Genomic DNA, 23,548 nt, shown 5'->3' with positions numbered 1-23,548 from the left:
GCTTCTGCTCTGCTCCTCGCTCAGCATCGAGGTTCGGATGTCCTGAAACCCACCTAGCACCAGGTCACCCCACCTCTGCTACCTGAGGGCATAGGTTTCTATTTCCTGAACAGCTGAGCCCAGGTTAACCCCCGTCTCGCCGCTACGCATAAGGTCTTTTTCGCTCTCCTGCCATTCCACGGTTCGTCCTTTCTGACATTCGTGACAGAATGCTGAGCCTACTCTAGACCCCACGTGCGTTTTTTTAAAATTATTTTTGTTTCCTGGCTTTTGGTATTTTTTTTTCTTTACTCCTGGGTCTAAGCTTCCACGCCCCCTGCCCTCCCTCTCTGTTGTGGGTTGTTTCTTTTACGTGTTGTTTGTTCCCCTGTTCCGTCAGGGTTTATACTTATTGTGTGTTTTGTCTCTGTCCCGGGCTCCCACTCCCCCTGCTGCTTCCATGTTCCGGGCTCCCACGGCCCCTGGTCTCCCTGGCTCCAGGCTCCCACGCCCCCTGGTCTAGCTTCCATGCCCTTATGTGTTATTTGTTCCCCTGTTCCGTCAGGGTTTATTTTCGTTGTTTCTTGACTTTTGCTTGTTCAGTCTGTTTTTTTTTGTCGTGCTCCTCCTGAGCCCAATCCAGCCCCCCCCTCCTCTACTCAATAAAGGTTCCCCAGAGGAGGGGGTACCTCTCAGCCGTGGACTCCCGGAGGTTTCCTTTCAGTTAAATGAGGTTTTCCTCCCCCCAGTGCTGTGCAGCTCTTTTTTGGGGGCGTCAGGAGCCGCCCTTAAAGGAGAGGGGACTGTCATGCCCAGTACACCTAGAGGGCATTCTACTTCTCTCCTGTTCCTAGTTTCCTGTGTATTTATGTCTTTCTGGTGTGTCTTGTTGTGTAGCCTATTTACTTACTGCTTCTGCTCTGCTCCTCACTCAGCATCAAGGTTCGGATGTCCTGAAACCTGCCTAGCACCAGGTCGCCCACATCCGCTACCTGAAGGCATAGGTTTCTATATGGCATTTCCTGAACAGCTGAGCCCAGTCTAACCCCCGTCTCGCCGATACGCATAGGGTCTTTTTCGCTCTCCTGCCATTCCACGGTTCGTCCTTTCCAACATTCGTGACAGTGATTTTGTTGAACCCAAGCGCAAGAAACTGAAGCGTGGTGGAAACGTGCACTGAGATGAAGGGAAAGTAAAGTGTCAATAGAATAAGAGATTATTGGCCGGTGGGGCGTAATCATCCCTAGCCAAAAAAAGGCAAAGAAGCGACAGTCTGAAGAGAAGCCAGTTGTCCACCTCCCAGGCGAAAAAAGGGAAAACGCTGGCATGGCGAAGGCCAGTCTTCAGAGAAATTGTCCACCTCTGCTCATTGATCGGAATTACTGTTGGGATGTCGCTCTCTCAGCTTCAGAGCAGATTCCTACTGTCGAGCTCCCCAAAAGGGGGCACAGCAGAGATAGCTGGTAGCCTAGCTCTTGAGTAGCCTGGGGTACAGGCAGGCAGACTGGTAGTGGAATAGGTGAGGTGGGAGCGTCTGAGGAGAAACCGGCTCTCTGCTCTCTGGGCAAGAAAAGAGAAAGCGTGTGCCACAGAGCCCATCAACCAGAATCTAGGAGCCTTGGCTCTTGAGCTGTCACTCTCTCGGCTTCGGAGAAGATTCCTGTTGCCGAGCTAGCAGAAAAGGGGGGCCACACGGGTCTGAGGAGCAGCTCTCTTGAGTTGCCAGTGATGCAGGTCAGCAAGCTGGTAGATACCCAAACACCCTTTGGATCAGACCAGAAAAGACATCTTCTAATAACGGGTGACAAAATGACCCATCCTTTAGCCCCCTCACATCTTCTGGAGCCCTGGGTCAACACAGCTGCTCGGGAATCGTCCAGCCAGAGCCCAAGAGCACTGGAATCCTCAGGACACTCAGGCTAACAGGGTTTCACTCACCAGGCTTCAGAGTGGATTCCTAATGTCTGGCTCCCTGGGAACAAAAGGATAAGGCTCCACTGGATTGCTGGAAGGTGGCAAGGAAGGACAAAGAAAAAGTGATCAAGGTAGCACTGTAGAGAAAAAAAGTCCTAAAACAAAGGTCCTGGACGAGGGATGCTGCCCCTGGAGAGAATTTGGTCCACCAACAGAAAAAGGGGGAGCCAGGAGAATGGAGTCCAGGGTTCTAGGATGAAGACCAGTAGGCACCATGTGGAGAAAAGAACACTGGAGTGCAGTGCAGGGTAAAGACTTGTAGGGAAGCGCTGTCATACTGAGGGCTCGAAGGGAAGTGTTGTCAGGCCAATGAGACACGTTGCTTCTGCGGCACAAGGTGAGGGCAATTGTAGAGGAGCCCTGGTTAACTGGACAGCTATGCTACCCCCAAAAATGAAGTCGAGCAATCAATGAAAGGTGGGGGCCAACGGAAAGTGGTTGGATTTCCAGGGAGGAGGAACAGCCCGGAAAAGCTGCTGAAGATTCAGTCCGCAGCAACAAGGGAAACAGGATATGTGAGGGCAGTACTGCAATAGAGGTGCCTCGGCATTATAAGGGAAAATGAGGAAATTAATAATTGAGATAATTAATAATTTGAACAGATCTCCTAAAAGGGGACCCGGTCTGAGGGGCAAGCCCAGGAAAACCGTAAGTCCTTGTGAAAATGTTCCAGTTTCCCATGACAATCGTGGGGTGAGAGACGCAGCAAGACAGCGCTCATAACAGGAATATTTTATGTATGCATACTGACTACTAAAATACATGTTTTCCATCATAATGTTGTGAAATGTTGAACAGTGAACATATAATTGCAGATTTTATTGATAGTGCACTTTTTGTAAATCAGTCTCAAAGTGCAGTACAATACAATTGAATATACTGTATGCCACCCAATTAATAAACAAGACAAAATACAGAATAATATCAGACACCAAGATGTACAGAACAATACAAGTAAATTAAACAAATCTAAATCAGTACAACAGGATAAAATCAGGCAGTACCAAAATTACAGATGTTTTAAAGCTTGGTTTAAAAACAGCAAAGGACTGGGTTGGCTTGATATCATGAGGTAGGTGATTCCAGAGACAGGGAGCAATGGAAAAAAGGCAAGGCTTCTTATAGAACACAGCTTAATCTTTGGGACATAGATTTTAAATTGTGAAGTAGACCTGGCGTTCCAGGAGGAAGTCTGGAGTTGGAGCAGTCCTTTAAGATAGGGAGGGACAGTTCCATGAGCACATATAATGATGAGAATGATGAGAAGCAAAATCTTAAAAACAGTCTTTGAAACTCGCAGACAGCAGATTGAGAGAGAACAGGCAGGATCTTAGCAATATTTTGGAGGTGAAGAAAAATAATGTTTACAAATATTTTGGATGTGACCATCAAAAGCCTAGTAAGAATTCATCCTAGCATCTAGGTAAGTGACAGAAGTAGTTACTGGAATGTTATGAGATGAGATATGAGATTGGCATGCTGGATCTGGCGAGGGGTGCCCAGCAGTAATTCTGTTTTACTACTGTTTAATTTTAGAAAATTACACTTCATCCAAGCCCCACCCTCCTCAAGACAGACTCGTAAGATTGTCAGAGGCTACAAATGCATTTGGAGCTTTCCTTACATAAAGTTGGGTGTAGTCAGTGTAGCAATAAAAACTAATACTGCTCTTCCTGGTAACTTGATCCAATAGGAGCAGGTAGTGAGGAGACCTCAGAAGAAGATGACTTACACTAACTAAGAGTAACATATTCACATGTATTAAAAAGATATAACTGCAAACAGTTACTGTTTAAGACTTAAGACTGTTACTGAAAGTCCAATGGTTTTCCTAAGACACTCTAAGAGGGTAATATGATCTGTAGTGTCAGATGCTGTAGGGAGGTCCAAGAGAATTAACAGATTTTGATGCCCTGCATCTGCAGCCTTGTGCAAGTCATTAGTCACCCTGACTAATGCAGCTCCTGTGCTATGGGCAGCTCTAAACATTGACTGAAATTCTTCAGTTTTATGCAAGATGGTGATGGAATTAAGTAACAACAGCCATTTCTAAGATTTTAGTTGAATTAAAATAACTAAAATAAGAATATATAATTAAGAATTTGTAAAAACAGCCATTTAAGAAGACATAATTTTAATAATGAAAACACAAAAAACACAACCAAGTCCTGCTTGTACAGTATTATGAAACTGCTTGATTGCTATAGGTGACAAGTGGAGTGACTGTGAGAGAAATTTGTAACAGTTTAATTTTGACAGTCTGACATTTCATACTAAAAAGACTTCATTATCCTTTGATATAAATTTTGTAAAACCTTTAGATCTCACAATCTGCAAGGTTTATAACAGCTCCGTCATTGAGTAGGACAGAACCCATAAAGGTAAATAGCTGTATTTTTTCCCCCTTTTGAATTTGCCTCACTGGTAATAGTTAGAGGCCACTTTTCTCACCATTCAGCTGCTGTTTGTCATCAGTCTCTGTTCTTGTATAAGAATGGTTGCTCATTCGAAAGACAGTAGCATCATTTCCCCAATAATCAGTGTAAAGTCCAACAAATAGTTCCCCCCCTAGAAAACAAAATCATGTTGTTAAAATAAATCAATTTACATGTCATCTTATTGATATATTCAGGTTTTTAATGTAGAGCATGAATCAAGGTTTTTCATAAAATGTATAACAAAAGTGGGTAAGAACAATGCAGAAGCCCCACATTTGAAGATACAGCATGAAACGACCCTGAATTATGAAATCAGCTCCTTAATTTGACTGTAGAGAAACAAACCACAGTGATAAGATGGAAAACTAAGCTATAGGCATTTGATCAATTGTACTGTATGTTTAAAGCTAATGTGAAACCTTTCAGAGGAATTGTTTCAGGTATTATATTGTTGAAAGTGTTGTTAATTAACTAAAAACGCAAAATAATATGTTATTGACAGAAGTAAATATTCATGAATTTCAGGCAGAATTTGCCAGATGGCTGAAAGTACAGTATTTAGATGTTTGTTGATGAATGTAAATTGATAGACGATATACCAAAGTATACCAAGTAAGATATTACTATTATTTAGCTAACTGGCAGAATCCAAAAGAAAGAAAACCTTTTGGATGTTTAGGGTCAAAATAATTAGATAAGATAAGATCACTTTATTAGCCATATACAGTACAATTTCTTGTATTAGGAATTTGTCTTTTCGCATACCCCAGCTTTCTCTCCATGAGACACAGACAGGGAGAGAAGCATGGAGTCAGAGTGCAGGGTCAGCCATTGTACAGCACCCCTGGAACAGTTGGGGTTAAGGGCCTTGCTCAGGGGCCCAACAGAGTAGGATTTCTCTGTCAGCTGCGGGATTTGAACAGGCAACCTTCCAGCCACAGGCACAGATCCTTAGCCACAGTACCACTCTGCCCCCATGCATAATTGGATGCGTGACTTGTAATATTAGAGACTTTTCAAGCAGCAAACTTCTAAAACAAAATATTCCAACTGACAGTACATCCGATAATAACAATAATAACACAGAGTGCTGTTGGCCATAGTCTATACCAACACAACAAATAACAGATGTGATAAAAACCAATTTAGAACTCCAAATCCAGCATGTGGGATCAACTGGGTTTAATGGGCCATTGGTTTGTAATCATTCTTATGTCCTTATGATCTCCTCAGAGTTGTAGATAATTTGTCTACCACATTATAAATGTTAAAGTGTGATCTTAATGGTAAAGCAAATAATCCCAATAAGTGTGGTGTGAGTGTTGTAATGAGAAACGTCTTAGAAGACTCAGCCCTTAGCCACAGGCAAGTGAAAGTGACTCCTTGTTCCAAGTTGTTTCCAATTAAGGAAGGTTTTGAATTTGTTTGTGGTACCTCATTACCTTCCAGTTTGCTAAGGGGTAAACTCTTATATGGCAGAAGTAGACCTGATACACCCAACACTCCCAAAATGACTTTTGCATGTACAAAATGTATATGCTTTTTAGGAACTTGATTAAACTCTTTAGCATATTTTGTCATTAATGAAGCACAAATAAAGCATTTTTCACCCATAGATGCACTCCAGAATTCTGTGACATGAAAACCCGAAAGACAGAATAATAATGACCAAAATATGATAATGTAATTATTTATACCACCATATACAGTATGAATATATAGCTGTTATAACCATGGATGTCACTTCTATATATTCTTCTTTTGTATCTCTGAGTAGAAATGAAATTAGAAATACTCACTTGACAATGTTGAAATGCACGGGCTATTTGGATCAAAGGGGCAGCGGCCTCTTCCACTTTCAATGTGGTTGGTCTCAAGATTAAACAATCTGTCCTAAAGAAGAATATGTATGTTTATACATTAAGAAGTTATGCCATTTTTAATGCTGTTGACCTGTTGTCAGTGTAAGCAATAATGGATCAACGTAGAACTGTTTTGCCAAACTCTCTTCTTCTGTAAAATAGCTGGCAATAAAAAATAATGTTTTGGCCTAAAACAATAATGACAGCCATGAAAACCAAAAAAATATACTTTAGCTTTGAATGAATTAGTTGTTGAGACTTCATCATACTGGCCATTTATTTTTGTAGAGCAGAATATTATTTATAGAATGTTAACAGTCAAGTACTATATAGACTGAGCCAGAGGGTGATGTGCTTTTTTTTTACTCCCAACACTCAGGTCATACAACAGCTTGCAATTGACTGTTTTTAAGTTTAAGATTGTGTTGTACTATAATGGAGAGCAAAGCTGCACTTTTTTCAATCTGATTGAGCTAACAAAGACTTAATTGAGTCCTGAATTGAACTCATAATTAGCTTAATTGTAAGGTTTGAATTGCTTTCAGGTCCAGAAATTCAATACACAAATAACCCATATAATTTTACAAGTTAACTAAAAATCTCCATTTTAATTACTGAAATTGAATAATTAAAGGTTCATTTAAGCCAATGATAATTTAGCTGGAATGAAAAGCAGAAGACACAGTGATCCCCGATGAACAGGACTGATAAACATTGATTTAGGTTACACATCAATACAGGGTTGTATGAGAAAAATAATGTTCCATAATTGTGAATCATTCCACTCCTTTATTACTGTTTACATCAAGTAAAGGCACCTAGTACATTTAGGTCAATATCTGAATTCCCATATCACACACTGATATCAATAGCACAGCCATACCAAGCTCTGAGCCCAACAACAAATTAATGACAGATAATTCGAATAACCATGCATGTCATTTCACCTCATGAACAGCATGTTGATCTATAATGGTTTATATTGGATCCAGTCTTTCATGGAGCTTTGTAATGAAAGTCAGCTGGGGCCAGATGACTGTCCTTTTGCCAAACGTCTCTTCAGAGACAAGAGTGTGACTAATGAGAAATCTTTCCAATAGAGACATAATGAAAAGGAAATCCTTTTAAAATAAAAATCTCTGTTGTCTGGGTTAACCTCAAAACAGGCCTTCATGGAAATTTGAAAAAAAAATGAAGATTTAATATTTTCACAAAAATTGATAATTATGTTTTTAATCATCATAACTTTAATAAGAGAGAATAGGTCATAAAAGAGTTTCTTATTGTATCTAGTAGTTTGAATTATATTTTTTTCCTAAAGCTTAAGTGCTTGCTTAGCATAAAGTACTGTATATTCTTGTTAAGCTTCTAACCCAATATGGATAATGATTTATAAGTGTTGCCACTGCTGAGCAGTTGCACTCTGTAATCACTCAACTTATTACATACAGTATTGCTCATAAAATGAAATGGACGGAACATTACAATCTTATCTCTTCACATGAGACAGCAGTGGATCTGGTTAATGCAAGTGTCTGTATGGTATTATTCAATAAAATATTACGTCAAGAATCCATAAATAGAAATTTATTTGGATCTTAAATTATGTTTAGGTCATTGATTTTAATGTCTTAATCAATCATCTACATTTAAGTATTTCATATTTCCATAATGACATCAGGACTTGTTTAATTTCCTTGCCAGAGAACTTTTTGCATTGTAGCATAATATAAAATACATAGCAAAAGCCCTGTGTGAACTTTAACCAGTTTTGGAAAAAATATAATATTTTTAATCCTGCTATTAATTCTGAATCGAATGGTGCTCAGAATTAGCACCATTAATTTAAGGTACTTAAATTCAGAGAAAATCAAGTAAAGGTTTATTTCATGCTGAATAGATAAGAAAAGAAAACACAACATTTCAGCTGTGGATCCACATTGTCTGGGTCTACCAAGAAATTAAAAAAAAATCTGAAAAAATCGGCAATCAGTTCTTTATGGTAAATATCACATCATGGAGTAGGAAATTATTTTCTAATTAATTTTGTACTCTTCACATCACTGATTTAGAGATTTAAAGAATAAACAAGAACATTCATCAATTTCACACAGGGCTTTCAAGCCAATATGGTTCACATTTATAAGGTGAAATTTCCAGCTCAATTGGATTATGGTGCTTGGAAAGGTCTTTTTCATGTTAACATGATAGAATGCAGCACCTGAATTTCATAAAGCCCACCAATGCACACAGTGATTGGGGGGAAAACCTGGTTAGTTTTAAACCTTTAGAAATATCCATTCTATTCTTTAGAGAGTAGATAAAACCTTTTTTTCTGTAATGCCTGACCTCACTATTTTTTTTATCATTGTTAAATGTTCAGGTTTTGAGCATATGTCTTTGAACATGCCTTTTTATGGATTTTTTTAGCGTGATTAAATCATGTACTGAGGATTCACCTTGTATAATATCAGGTTTGGGATTTCATAATTATATTTTCAAAGACTACATTCTGGAAGGAAACAAAATCAATATTTATGCATTTTGCCACAACTGTTCTAGGAAGAGTTATTTGGAAAATTGTTAAAATATATCAGAATGGTTGAATACAGATACTGTAGATAGATGATAGACAGATACTTTATTGATCCCATGAGGGAAATTGCAGAATGCAATTAGTTGAATGCAAGTTAGATTAACATAAATTTCAATTTCACAGCTGCAGGTTATGTCAGTGCTGATATAAACAAGAACAAAAATACAAAATGAAAACTTAGATGTAGAAGCTGTTATCTATTGTTTGAAGAAGCTCATAGCACTACTTTAAAGACTTAAACTGTTGATCTAAACATGCTCCATGAGGCATCATTGGATCCAACAGATATGATGATCTTGGAAGACAGTCATCGTCAACTGTGAGAGAGGCTAAATGAGTGATACTGTACATGACGTTCAAAACAAAATTCTCAAATTTTAAGAAAAAAGAGCTCTGTGGTGATGTGACATTCATACATTAGTACTAAACATTAATGTGGTGGCTAGAATTGCTGGCTCTAGGGTCTTAGGTTCGATTATGAATTGAATTGCTTTCTGTGTGGAAATTTTTTATGTACTCCTTGTAGTCATACTGGTTTTCTTCCATCTTCTTAAGACATGATGCCTACAGTAGGTTAATTGGGGTCTCTAAATTATCCCTCTGTTTATATGCATGTTTTTGCCCAACCTTGCCTCCTGTGTACCTGTGACTTGGGATGGAATATGGAATAGTAACCCTTGAAGGAACAAGTGGCTTTCTATTAATAGATTAATGGACTTTTTTAGCTCATCAGTTTTTTGGAAAGTCTTGACCTCTTCCTTACTAGTCTCTTTTCATCACTCAGATGTCTTTGACTGTACTGCTCAGACATAGCATAAAATGAAATAAAAATGTAGGCATTTCATTAATGGATGTATGAAAAAGGTTTTACTGCATTTCTAAAATCCTGTGGAGTTACTCTATTATTATGTGAGACATTAAGGAAAATAAACTTTCAAAATATGCATACTGTATTATCGGAAAACAAAAATGTAAAAGCAATGTAATTAGAAGACTCATACAAATAAAATCCGTAGCACAGCACATTCCAATAGCTTACCACTGAAATGGATCTTAAAAATTCATGATTTCAACAATTGAATGTTATGTTTACTTTGGTCTAAATCATATACGCAACCTGTCCCACAATTGGCCTATTACTCCCTAGAAGAAAAATGCCGAGCATGTCAGAGCTCATAATGATATAGCTTGAAAATGCCAATGAGTATAATGGTCAGATTGGCTTACACTTTCATTACTCTTAATCTTTGTCATGTTCTTATATCGTAAATATATTTAAAACTGTAAAACTGTTCATATGTAAAAAATAAGATATAAATTTGAGTCACAAAATGAGCCAGCAGCTGTTTTATTTTCATTTTATTAAGCAGATGTTTCTAGTTCTATGTTTAAGATTTATTTGTCTTACTTATACTTTAAAAAGGATAGAATTGTAAATCTTCTAATGTCTTCCTTATTAAGATCACTATAATAAAATTTCAACTTGAGTTTCAACTTTAAACTTATGGTCTTATACTGATGGTCTTATGACACTTGCTGAATGAGTAATCACTTAAAACATTGCTAGAAGACCACACATAAAATGCACTTGACCCCCGAAGCAGATGTATTCATGAGGCACATTCTGAGGAAGTTCTTTTTGTCTTTCAGAAATGTTTCTCAGTTGGAGTGGGTTCCTATGGGAGACCTGGAATGTTTGTTTTCATTCTGTGCCTGTTGATGCAAATCCTCTTCTTGAATAATGAAAAAATGAGCACAAAAACAAACTCACTAAATGTCAGGAAACACAAATGGAGGTTTGACCTTCGGAAGATATATAATAGAGTTCTTTTATACATTTTTCACTCCTGTAGTATTTAACATAATTATTTTGCTTATGGTCAGTCACCAAATTTAGACTTGCTAAAAGACTGCCAATTTATTTTTAATAGCTGTACATTGTGGCTTTTATAATGATAAAAGTTTAAAGCCCCTGTTAAAATACACATGGTGACTCAATATGAAACTTGCACAAAAGGAAATGTGCTAAAAGTGAATTTGTTTATAATAACTACCTGTTGTATTTCATTAAGAGATAATGTTCTGTACATTCTGAAAAAAAGAGAATTCCTGATTCTCTCTTGCATAATCAATGTGAAACTAGAAATTCTGAATAATTTGTCCTCAGATACTTAACAGACTTTGTACAGTAGCTACAGAATCCCTCAGAGAGGAACAGAGGGTTCTTCATTCAAGTCCTCACTACGAATGGTAAAATGATTATTTTCTACTGGTGCCCAGATGACAAGCAGAGATTACCTGCAAAATATTTTTTTCCTCTTAAGAAATAAGCATTTAAATTAATTGCTTCTTATCTTTTTCTAATTCACTTTTTACCATTTTTACCAAACTCTTTTTTCCATTTTATGCCACAGTGAAACATACCTACTGTAAATACAGTACCCACTGTATCTTAAAGCAAACTTACTGTACTTACCACTTAATAGTTACATTTAGATGCAGCCTTACAATATGGTAGTGCTCCCATGAGGGCAAACCGGGAGAAGGGTGAGGGATTAGGTATGTGCAGAGTGATGAATAGTCTATTGTACTGAGTCCAGCTGTTTCACTCCATTATGTTTTTTTTTCAGGTTTGTTTTCTTGTTGTGCTGCAGAACATGACCTGATGCTTTACAAACAGGAGTGCCCTGGCTGTCTGAGTGGTTTGGAGTAGTTCCTTTACAAAAGTGTCATTGTCTTTTAAGTGTCACCTATATTTCAATAGCAGTCACTACAATGTTATAAAAACCTATAACTGTAAGCTATCAAAAATTAATATCTGACATTTTACGTTTTAGATCATACGTCAGTGACCAATGCAAGTGTAAAATGGGCCAATGTGAATAAAATGTAATAAAATATTGTTTTTTTATTAAAAATCCAAAAAGTCATGAATGGTCCTGAGCTTTGTTTTATCATTCTGAAACAACATTGTACATTTTTTGGAATCCATATGATAGTCAAATTGTGGTCTCACCTCCCTCCGGTGTCCCATGTGTATGAAGGCACAGACAGGATCAAATGCCCCTGTCCCACATGCCAACAGATGTGTTCTGTTGTAAGGGTGGAGGATCTTGATGAAATTTGCACATTCAAACTATACAAAATACATAACAAAACACAAAAAAGACTTCTTTCATAACTGACTTGAGATTACAAATGTAGGAAAAAAAATCAGTACATTATTTACTGTGTGTCTCACTGCATTGCAATGCTTTGGTTTGAATACACATTTGATCAAATCTAGACCTACAGTATGTACTTCTGGAAAACTAGTGACACTTGCATAGAAAAATCTGAAAAAATATAATGGCATAAGGTTCTTGTTTAATACACTGATTATTTTTAAATCTGGAACACTAAGAAAATCCATAGAATCCATATTTTATGCAGTTTTCTTATTTTTTTAAATTAATTTTTTTTAACAATACACATCAGTCATGTCAATATATTGCAGGAGAAACAAAATATTTTATTAAACCATAAAATTGTCTGTTTTAATAATGAGACAATCTTTGTGACTAACAATACCATTTACAATGCATATCAGCTTTCTACAGCACAATATGTCTGATACTTTGCGTCTTTAGCTATTTTTTCAGGCTGAATAAACTTACCTTGTCTTTGCCTTTCATTTGACATTCCTCAACCTGTATTTGTGTGCTGGACCAGTGTATCTGTAATTCAAAAAGAATATGTCTCCTGAATGGTAAGGTCATTTGGCCCTCTGGAGGAAATTCTGTTTAAGTGTTACATATGCAGACAATATACTATATCTTTGAAGTACTGCAAAAGACAATGAGTTCTTTTTGTGCAAAAGTTTATTTCTGTTTAACTTAGGGAAATTAACATCTTTACTTTGGTTAATAATTGTTTGTGCAAGAACTGAAGTGGAAATCTTCCTAATTAACTAGAATGCCTACATTCATTCTTCACGTTAGCATTACAAGGTTTCAATTAGAGAAATATTTTCATAAAGAGAGCTCCATTTAATGTTTGTATTGGATGTTAGGTTAGGTATGACTTTCATTCTGAGTTGATTGTATGAGCTGAGAGCTAAATAATATCTAAACCATTGTAAAATAGTTTGGAATAAAATGTGTCTTCTTTCAGGTACATTTTGTTTTGCAGACTTTGCTCTGCTTGCACTTTATTACACTATATTCTTCAGTTTATGTTAGATGGGAGAAAACTAGCAAATATTAAAGAAAAATGTTATTATTTTTAATTAAAAATATGAAAGAAAGCAGCAACCATTTCAGATTTATTTTAAAGGGGAACTGCAGTCCCAGTTTCTCAGACCAGTTATTAAATAAATTCATTAATGACATAGAAAATTTTACAAATTCAAATTACAAAATCGTGAATTTTGTGAAAATACTGTACTATAAGTCATCATGTTGTCATAAACCCCTGGTTTTGCCACAGGCAAAAGTGAGAGTTCACACAAATTGTGACATGAAGTGGCCCTTTCTGCTCACTAGTCTGTAATAACTAATGTAATTTGATGTATGAAAGAATTAAGTAAGATGTACAAGCTGTGCAGTAGATATTTCACTGCAGAAAGATTCTAACATGCATATGCTTATACATGAATGTTACAGGCACTTTGTCATATAGTTTGCTCCTTTAGTCCTTTATTCAAAGCAGTTCTAACACTGACTAATTCTGAAAGAATCCAGCATACTGGATTGTGCAAAATAACTTGGCAAATTATTGCAAATACAGTATTAACATCTCTTTGTTTTGTTTTATAAACAATTTTCCCTATAATGGTTGTGAAACTGCTTTACAGTTTACTTCTAGGTTCCAGAATCAGCTTCTTGTGCATTTTCTTTTCTTTAATCGAAGAATTTGATTGTCAGAATATGTTACATTTATTCATCTTAAACATATTGTACCAATGTTTGTGCCCATTTCTGTATGACGTCTTTATACAGTTCGCTTGGAGTTTTTGGCAGACAACAGTGCTGACTTTTCTGTCTATCTTTATTTTGTCAGGATCCATCAAATTTAACACAGGTGTGCTCTATGGAAAATGTCCAGAGAGTAACCAGACATGGAAAGGCTGCCATACCCAGACTCTGGTGTCTGTTGAAGAATTAAAGGATCTATACTGGTGGTCTATGAAGGAACTGTACACTAGACAGTTCAAGGCTGTCCAAGAGGAAATTTTGCCTTGCTAAATGTTAACCGTTAAAAGGAGTTGAAGATGTATTTTAAGGAAGCTCACAATGACCATAGATTATTACCAGCAAATTCTCAGAAAACAAGAATATTATTTCAGATTCTGATCTAAGAATGGGCTTCTCCCACAGAATGTTGTATATTTTACCCACACAATGTGAGGTACAGTATTTGTTAAATAGTAGACAGCTTCACTCTGAATTCACTGTGAATGCAGTATAACAACTGGCTTACTCATTGATTTTATTTTTGCTTAAACCTTTAATTTTCCCCTTGCTTTTCATTTCCCACGGAGCATTTAACAAATTAGCACTGGCTATAGCTGCTACTGCTTTTGTTAATTGATTCCAGTTTGCTGAACAGACACTGTAAGTAATGAACTTACACTAAACAATTTCCACTTTTCATAGACTGCTTTTTAGTCACAATGTATGACTTCATTTTAACAGTTATTGTTCTCAGATATTCTGTGGTATTCAGTCCATTTTCATGGAAAACAAAATCTGAGCTCTTTTCTTCAAAGATAACAAATGATGTAACATAGATGTTCACACTTAACAGATGAATAAAAAAGCATCCTTTATTTTAATTTAAAAAAATGTCTTAATGTAACTCATAGCTAAAAAGAAACAAAAACGTGTTACATAAAATAGATTAATGACAGATGCTTGAAATTTACATAGTATAATAATAATCAAAATCTAATTAAACAGACTGCTTTAGATGTTCTATTAACTTTAATTCTTAGACTTACCTGAATCTTGAAAACAATGAAGCTTCTTCATTTAAAAAAATTGAAACAATAACATTTTCCTTACAGTATATTGAAAACACATTGCATTTATTTTAAATTTGTGTCATGTGTATCCATTAAAATTTTAATTTCAATCAATTATAGATGTGTTACACCCCTATTATTTATTAATAATAATTGTTACTGTACATTACCATTACTGAAAATGAAGTATTTGTTGTTTATATCAAATTGTGTTAAAAACTGCCTAACTGAAATAAAATCACCAGGTATTTTACAAGGTTTTAGTCTTTGCCAAAATAAAAAGTTTAAAAACTGTATAAAAGAAAAACAACGTGTTGCAGGGGTCAATTAAAATCCAAGAATCATTGTCAACAGCCATACCTCTCTGTACTCCTCATTAAGTCGGTCCAAGTTCAGAGAATATAGGTGATTTCGTCCTCCTATGAACAGGCGCTCCTGATACTCATCCAACAGCATAGTTTTGAGCTCCAGAGAGCCCCGTGACCCATAAAAAAATGATGTTCTGTTCAAGTCCCAGAGTTCTGTGAAGTACAAATTAAATTATGTGAGAGTTCATTTAAAATAAGTAGTAACATAATGAAGGGCATGATGACTACAAAAAAAAAACTTTATCAGACTTATCATCACTTAATCTTTAGTTATATTCAGTTTCATTATTACAGTATACCTCAAAGAAAAGAAAAGATGGAGTTTTAATTGTATTTTAATTAATTAAATTTATAAATTTAATGCCACATTTGATCACGTGAATGTGAAAATAAAAGCTTATATTGTAGATCTAACACATTTCTCTCACTCTGAAAGCATATTTACTTGACAGATGTTTTGAAAAATTTACAGTATAGTAAAGCAAAAAAATGCACATTTTTGGATTACTAAAACATGACAAACATCAAAGTATTATGATTTTTGTATCATTTTCTTTTCCTTAAATGCACATTAATTGAGATTATTTGACTCTTTTGTTATCTCCCTCTCACCCAATTGGCCATCTTACCTGCTTATAAAGCATCCAGAAGCCTGCTTACAGGTTATTATAATAACATATAGCAGACTTATACTTATATACTTAGACTGCTTATAGACTTATAATCTGTAAGCAGGTTATAAGCAGACTATGAAATGCTTTATTTTCATGCTTTACCTTCATTCACCATTTCCTGATACAAGAATGTAACTTTTGTGGTTAAATGAATGAATAAGCAGCTTGCTGAACCTGTGAGTGATCTATGAGTAACTATACAAAAAACAACAGCTGTTATTTTAGAATACTGTTCTTCCTCTTTTCTTTATGATGACTTCAAGATAAACTTAAACACTGTGAAATTATACCCGGTATACATGCTGCATGTATAAATAATTCACACTATATTATTATACTGACCATATCTGCTTGAATCCTTGCAATACCATCTGCAAGATATCAGGATTCAGACCTTCACTTCCTGTTTGTCTATAAAAGTCCAATGGTCAGAGTCATGTTTAGCAACAATCTGCTTGTGATTTTGAAGGCCTCAGATGACTTCAAGTCAAATGCTCTGACACCATGTTTAATGCCCCTGCACCCCACCCACTAAGACTCCATCCAGTACAGCTAGTAATTACTGTACAGCGGGTTGCTGGTCTTTTTTAACTGAAACAGAACCCTCTGTGACTCGTGCCTGGCTGTGAAATGTCTCATGGGATTTAAGTCCGCCCTTGCTACAATAAAATCATAAAGTGCTTAGGGATGAGATCATCGATCCAAACTTGACCAGTTTTCTTTTAGAATGGCATTTTTCCTGCTGGTGTTTTATGAGCTATTAAGGCATAACTTTTGGATAGAAACCCTCAGTGCACCCAAAAACTGTTAAAAATTGCTACTATTCTTCATATAATGTATCAAATTTTAACTTTTTTGAAAGAAACATACAACTTTGTACTGCAACATTTTTGTTAGTTTTATATCTGTTATGTTTGTTCACTTACATAACTACACAAAAAACATAAGAGATGGGGCTGCTGTTAGTGCCACTTATACTAGACCTTTCTCTGAGTCATCAATAAACTTTTGATCACACACACAAAAGAACAATGAAGTGCAAAGTAACTAGTCCCTCCAAACATATGCATACTGTATAACAAAGACCCAACATTTCCTCTTCCCTTATTTTTTCTTTTAATTAAGAATTATTACTCAAGGTTTTAACACAATAATTCTTAATAATAATAATATTTTTTTACATTAAAAGCTCTGCCTATTATGGGGTTTTCTTTGTCTTTCTGGGTAACTCTGGGTAATCTCTGAGTTTGAACATCCTGGGGGGCAAGTGAATCCCTAGACATCACTGAGCTCTTACTGGTTTTGTTTGAAACTGGCTCCCCCAACTGTGAAGTTGTTTCAATGAGATCTGGTGTTGGTTTGAGCATCAAGGATTTGATCTACGTGTTTTCTCCAGGTATTGTCTCCAACATCTACTGCATGCATCCGTGGACCAATTCTTGTAGCTATTCTTCCTGTTTGCCACCTCTGTGTTCCTTCAAGAACTTCCTGTCCCTCATGGAATGTCCTTAATGGCCTATCCTGTCCTGGACTACTCTGTGCACATCTGGCTTCAAAAAATCCAAGTGAGACCTTAGGTTTCTGCCCAGAAACAAAATTGCTGGGGTCTGATTTGGTATCATGTGTGATAGTCAATTCTATGTTGTAGTGGAATGTTTTTTTTTCCATTGCTTTCATCAACTTTTTGAATGTTTGGATGCAGTGTGCTGCTAAGCCATTAGTGCCAGGATGATGTACAGCAGATGTAATGTACTTGATACCATTTTTCCTCAAGAACATCTTGAATTCTTCTGATGTGAACTGTGGTCCATTGTCACTTACTACTGAATTTGTTCAAGGAGTCCATTTGTAGCAAAAATTGTTCTCGGGACAGCAACAGTTTGAGTTGAGGTTGTTGACTTCATACAGGTCAATTCAGGCCATTTTGAATGTGCATCTACTGCTATGAGGAACATGTTGTTTAGAAATGGACCTACACAATCTATGTGAATCTGTTGCCACAGCGCAGAAGGCCATTCTCAAGGGTGTAGGGGAGCTGTTGGTGGTGAATTTAGCAATTTCTAGCTCCCAACACAGGCTTTGGCAAGGTCTTCAATTTTTGTATCTACAGTATGGCAGGCCACCACACATAGATAGGGTACGTGAGACATTTTTCATTTTAACAGTCCCCAATTGTCCCTCATGCAATACATTCAACACTCTAGTCTTGAGTTTTAAAGGAATCACCACTCTTGATCCACACATCAGAATTCCTTGGCAGACAGAGATTTGTTCCCTTCAAGCTGAAAAAAAACTGGAAACATTCAATCGCCCTGAGTTGGCCATCCCTTTACTGTAATGCCATAAACCTTGAACAGTAGAGGATAATTTCTAGTCTCTTATTGAATAACTGCACTGGTCACTGGCAGCTGTTCTACCAGTGTTGTTTGAAACATATCCAGTGGATCTGTTGTTTTTGTTTTCTGCAGTGTCATAAGGGAAAGTTGTGACAAGCCATCAATATTTTCATGAAAAATAGACACCAAAGTTCTGCCAGTGGTGGTCAGTCACCAAGGTGAATGTTTTACCATAAAGGTAATGGTGGAATTTGAATCATGTGATCAATCTTTTCATTTCTTGGAAAGCTCTTTTGCAGCTTTCAGACCAGTTCCAAGTAACTCCTGTTTGGAGAAGAGCATTTAGGGGATGAAGAACTGTTGACAGGTTCGGTAAAAACTTGTGGTGATAGTTTACCAATCCCAGGTTTGATTATAGTTGTGAAGCAATTTGTGGTTGTGGCGCTTTCAACACTGCTGCCACTTTTTCCTGTGACTTATGAAGGCCATCTTTGTTAATCTTATGACCACAATATGAGACTTCACTTTTGAGATATTTACACTTAGCTTTATTGGCTCTCAATTCACACTTGAGCCCAGTAAGTACTCACCCTACATTTTTCTTCGACACAGTGAGGCACACACACCTGCCCTCTGAAACAGTGAGACACACTTGCCCTCTGACTTATACTGCACTTCAGCATCCATATACTGTATGTATTTAAGACATGTCAAGGCAACTTGCAGTAAGATGTCACCCAATTATAACTGTGCCCCACTGAAAAATTCTCCATGCTGTCTGACCTCAAAAGATCTATAATGATCTAAAACGCTCTATTGTTCATTAAATGCATACAAATTCTTTCAAACAAAAGTACAATAAAGCACTTCAGAAGTTCAACGTGTTAGCACTTGGAAGTTTGAAGACTCAGTTTTTATCAGTTCATAAATCTGTGGAATTCCTCCAAGCTGTTACAAATCACATATACTCTTCAGTTAGAACTCTAACCTCATAACCTTGAGATGATTGAAGATGTTAATATAAATTCTGTTTATCTTTTTATAACCACATATGGTTATTATGGTGTTATGTTTTTTTACATTATAATTTTTTATCAGTGTTGCCCTGTCCAGAATGTCCAGAATGTTATGTTGTGAGAATCTCTTTTGCAAAAATGGAGAGAGAGATTAAAAAAGATGTTCATTTAAAGAAAGATTTTCATTTCTCTATTGCTCTTAGGACAGAAAATGTACAGTACATACACAGGATATTTGTCTCAAATATATACTGCAGTTAATCTCTCATTTGTTTTATTCTGGAAACATTTCTTTCTTTAAAAGTTTATTTAAAAAATCCCAAATCTTGCATGATTCACTAATCCTGGCATTTTACCTTTATTTTCTTTTAAGATGGAAATCGTTAAACACATTAAGACATATTCTGGATAATAAGTAATTAAAATGATTAATTATAGTACCAATTACAGTATATTGACCACTTTTTATTTGTAATTGTACCACTTTCATCCCAAAGCTTCCAAAAGAGATTGGCATATGTATAAGAGGACCTACTTCACTGAAAAGCAGCATCCACTAAGCTGACAGCTACTGTATTATGCACCACCATCCTCCTTACACACCTGTAGTGATCGCATCACCAGGTAAATCAAATGGTAAATTTAGGTATACCATATTCAAGCACAAAGTGAAATATAGCCAGGATAGTGTCATTAACACTTCTACTTTTTTAAATATTATAAAATTCCTTACATAGTTTGCATAAGGCACATTTTATAATAGAGGGGAAAGAGCATAGAAACTCGTATTATTTCATGCTGTGTTACTGTTAAAATAACAGGGATTTAATTTAAACTAGGGAAAAAAAACAAGAGACAGTATATCTTAAATATAACTTTTCTTAAAATCTGTCTTGTGGTAAATGTAATACCTGTTCCACAGTGTGAAAGCACAGGTGTAAAGACTGGCACATGTACAGTATGACAGTGTATGGTTAAAAATTGCTTTAGTCTTCAGTAAATAACATTTAAGTAACAAGAATGTGAATAAGGAGCATTGAAGGGCACCTAATTCCCATGTTGCTCGAATGTTTCACAGAGTTAGCTCCTGTATTTGGGATCAGCAGAACAGAGGCAATGTTAGACAGAAGGGTGCAGAAGACTCATAATTCCTGAATTTCACTATATTTTAAGGATATAGTCATGACGGCAATAATTACTACCCCATTAAAGAAATCACTTTAAAAATGTGATAAAAGAAGAAATCTCAACACAGATAGCTGGTAAGTGGGTTCATATTGGCATTCACAAACACCTTTCTTTTATTATTCTGTGATACTCCATTGCATCTAGGAATTAAAGATAGCTATATAAATCTTTGGATGTTAACCCTCATCACAGATGTATTTTCCCCTCATTATACCAATAGACAAGCCAAGGTCAAAAGACAATACTGTGAACATCTCTATTTCTTCATTAGAAATGTTCAGAAAAAATAGATTAAATTAAATCTATAAAAAATCTGAAACATCAGATATTATAACTCGTATCAGCTTTTAAACACCTGTTTATCTTTTGTGGTAAAACACAATCAAACTGTAATAATTGTAACCTACAAATTTCGTATATGATCATGTATGAAAAACACATGATACTGTATGTTGACACAACTGAACAAAAGGATCATACAACAGGTTTTCAACTTTAAACAGGCTCTATTAAAAATCTCATTTATACTATTTCCGTTTCCTTAAGCTATTTAGGTTCTAAATGCATATCTTTTAAATCTTCCTAGCCTTAAGAACCATGATATCATTGTGCTCTTTGTTAAAAGGTCAGAGTGGAAACATGACACTGGCAGCAGGGGCCACTGGGTAATTATCAGTTCAGAAGGTCCATTACATGAAATCTCTCAGTGATCAATACCAATTATCATACCCCTTTAGTTGTTTACTTTGAACAAGATTCATTTATATCTGGTTTAGAAGATACACTTTAGACAGAACAGCAATCTGAAAAGCCTTCTTGATCGGCAAGACAGCAAGTGATGTGTCAGGATGAATAAAACAGCAATGCATGAAAACACAATTTCAAACGTTTTTTTTTTAAATGGGATTTAAAAAGAAAAACTGGGAAAGGTCAAATAATAAAAGAAAGTGATACTTAAACTGTCTCCACAGTTTAGCTCATGATCTTTGGGGCTTTCTGTGCATGTGTATACCTTGACTGAGACATTATAGTACTTTTTGCTTATTATTCATAAAGAGTGCAATCAGAAAAAAATATCTGTCAAGTTTTTTTATTTGTTAATTTATTCATAGAGGAAAAGTAACACTAGAAATTGGATGGTTTGTTTTTGCATTTACAAATAGGTAAAAATGAGCTTGGTCGTTGTTATGTGTAGTTTGGACTATAAATGTACAATAGTAGAAGAACTGCTTATACAGTACTGTAAATACAACATTCTGCATGGAACATTCCCTGCCAATGTTGTACAGTATGTCACTGTTTTTCTATTTGAGTGGTTACCTTACACATCAGTTAGTGTCCTAAATCTAATTAAGAGATTGAAAAACTTAATTTGGAGTACCATTAATTACTTTAAAGTGATATTTCAGTATTTACAGTTTATGTCATATACTGTGCAGTATTTACTTATCTTTAGGGTTGTTATTGAACCGCTGTGAAGAGTTTATAAAGTGCTATAAAAGGTTGTAACCTGAAAATAGACTTTCAATTACAAAGAAAGCAGTACAATGAGAATGGCTATATTTAATTACATCTTGCATTGTCTTGTATTGGATGCTTTCATTGCTGGATGAAAAACTGAGTTAAACCTTGTGAATATTGTACTTCTTTTAGCTCTAATAGTAACTTTTATTTTTACTATTTATGTTGATATATTGTATAAGAAATACATTTAAACAATATTCTTCAGACTGGCAGGGTACAGTATGCAAAGGGGAAGAAGAATAAAGAAAAGGAAAAAAAGAATAATAAAGAGAAACAAGCTGAAATAAGAACAATTTAAAAATGATCAGTGTTGACAGCAGTAAAATTCTTGAATATCAACATTCATCAAAGTGCATCATGGAAAATTAATATTTCTAGGCCATGACCAAATGTGGTGTTTTTATTTCAGTTTGGATACTGAAATGACAATAAGATGTCAGGTTTCAGATTTTTTTTATATCTAGAAATGGAAGAAACAGGCAGATACAAAATCTTGCCTCACATCGGTTGTGTACTTTAGAAGACATATGATCTGTAACTTGACTGATCCAGTGCGAAAAGGACACATTTTTCTACATTCCTCATTCACCATATTACTGTATTTGTTTGTCAGTGCAATAGGGAGAAGCATAACTTGAATGTGCTGTATCTAAAAGTGGTATAAGAGGTCGAGGTATATTGGGCTGGTGCGGTAATGCTGAAATATTTTTGAGACAGTCCGATCCAGTCATAGTCTTTATTCTGATAGAATTTGTTCAATACTTAGCTTTGAAATAATGGATTCAGGTATTTGATATTGCCATTGCTAAAGGGCAGCCGATTGTGTCCTTAGAAATTAGGAAATTAAACCAGTGCTTCAGACTAAATAACTAAAAATGGATCAACTTTGACAACATGACTGGTTTGCTTGTTGCAGACTCCTTCAATTATTTCAACAACTAACCAAAGGGAATGTGAACTGAAATAACACGTTCCATCTAGGTGTGCTTTAAGTGGTATCAGTTGCTGTTTAACATATCACCCAACCTCATCAGTATTATTAAAGATAATGTAGTTATATTTTGTTGGAAATAAAACAAATGACATAGCACAGAAAGTGTTTTTTCCTTCTTTTGTAAATGAAAAAAAAAAACAACTGTACATTTACTGAGCTTGAGTGAGTAGTTAGTAGTTATTTCTTCTGCTGCTCATTTTCCATGTGATGACCAAAAAGGATGTTTACTCTATATTTACGAGTCTTGAATCACATTCTCGGGGCATAAGAACACATCTGTTTCAGCTTATTCAATGACCTCTCAATGTAGAGTTTTGATATAAGCATGGAGAAAGCTACGTGGGATAAAAACAAACTCTACACACAAAAGGGCTCTTATTGTAGCATGTTTAAAATATTTTTCTGCAATGAACTCTAAAATGTCTATTATTTAGTAAACACAACATTTTACTGCATTTATTTTATGGCAAATATATACAAATATAGGTGATTTAATTTTGAAGTCTAATTTTTCTATGCTAATATTGAATGAAAAGTCCATAAAACCAGTATTTCAACTACAGTTACGGCTGTAGTACAATTTTATTTATTTGAA

At 35.7% G+C, this 23,548-nt stretch overlaps 1 protein-coding gene across 1 annotated transcript in view; it reads right to left on the bottom strand.

The window, feature by feature from the left end:
* sema3e (sema domain, immunoglobulin domain (Ig), short basic domain, secreted, (semaphorin) 3E) overlaps positions 1-23,548 on the bottom strand; it is a 66,180-nt gene that overhangs the window by 17,290 nt on the left and 25,342 nt on the right. Inside the window, exons 2-6 of the mRNA XM_088923393.1 lie at positions 15,214-15,374; positions 12,506-12,565; positions 11,866-11,985; positions 6,191-6,284; positions 4,405-4,521 (exon numbers count right to left, since the gene is read on the bottom strand). Of these exons, the coding sequence (XP_088779519.1) occupies positions 4,405-4,521; positions 6,191-6,284; positions 11,866-11,985; positions 12,506-12,565; positions 15,214-15,374 (552 nt within the window). The remainder of the gene's footprint in view (positions 1-4,404; positions 4,522-6,190; positions 6,285-11,865; positions 11,986-12,505; positions 12,566-15,213; positions 15,375-23,548) is intronic.

This window comes from Atractosteus spatula, chromosome 8 (genome assembly GCF_055471065.1).
Source record: "Atractosteus spatula isolate fAtrSpa1 chromosome 8, fAtrSpa1.hap1, whole genome shotgun sequence".
In the NCBI taxonomy this organism is placed as follows: Eukaryota; Metazoa; Chordata; class Actinopteri; order Semionotiformes; family Lepisosteidae; genus Atractosteus; species Atractosteus spatula.
The sequence above is the reverse complement of the archived record's forward strand: the minus strand, read 5'-3'. Positions and strand labels throughout refer to the sequence as shown.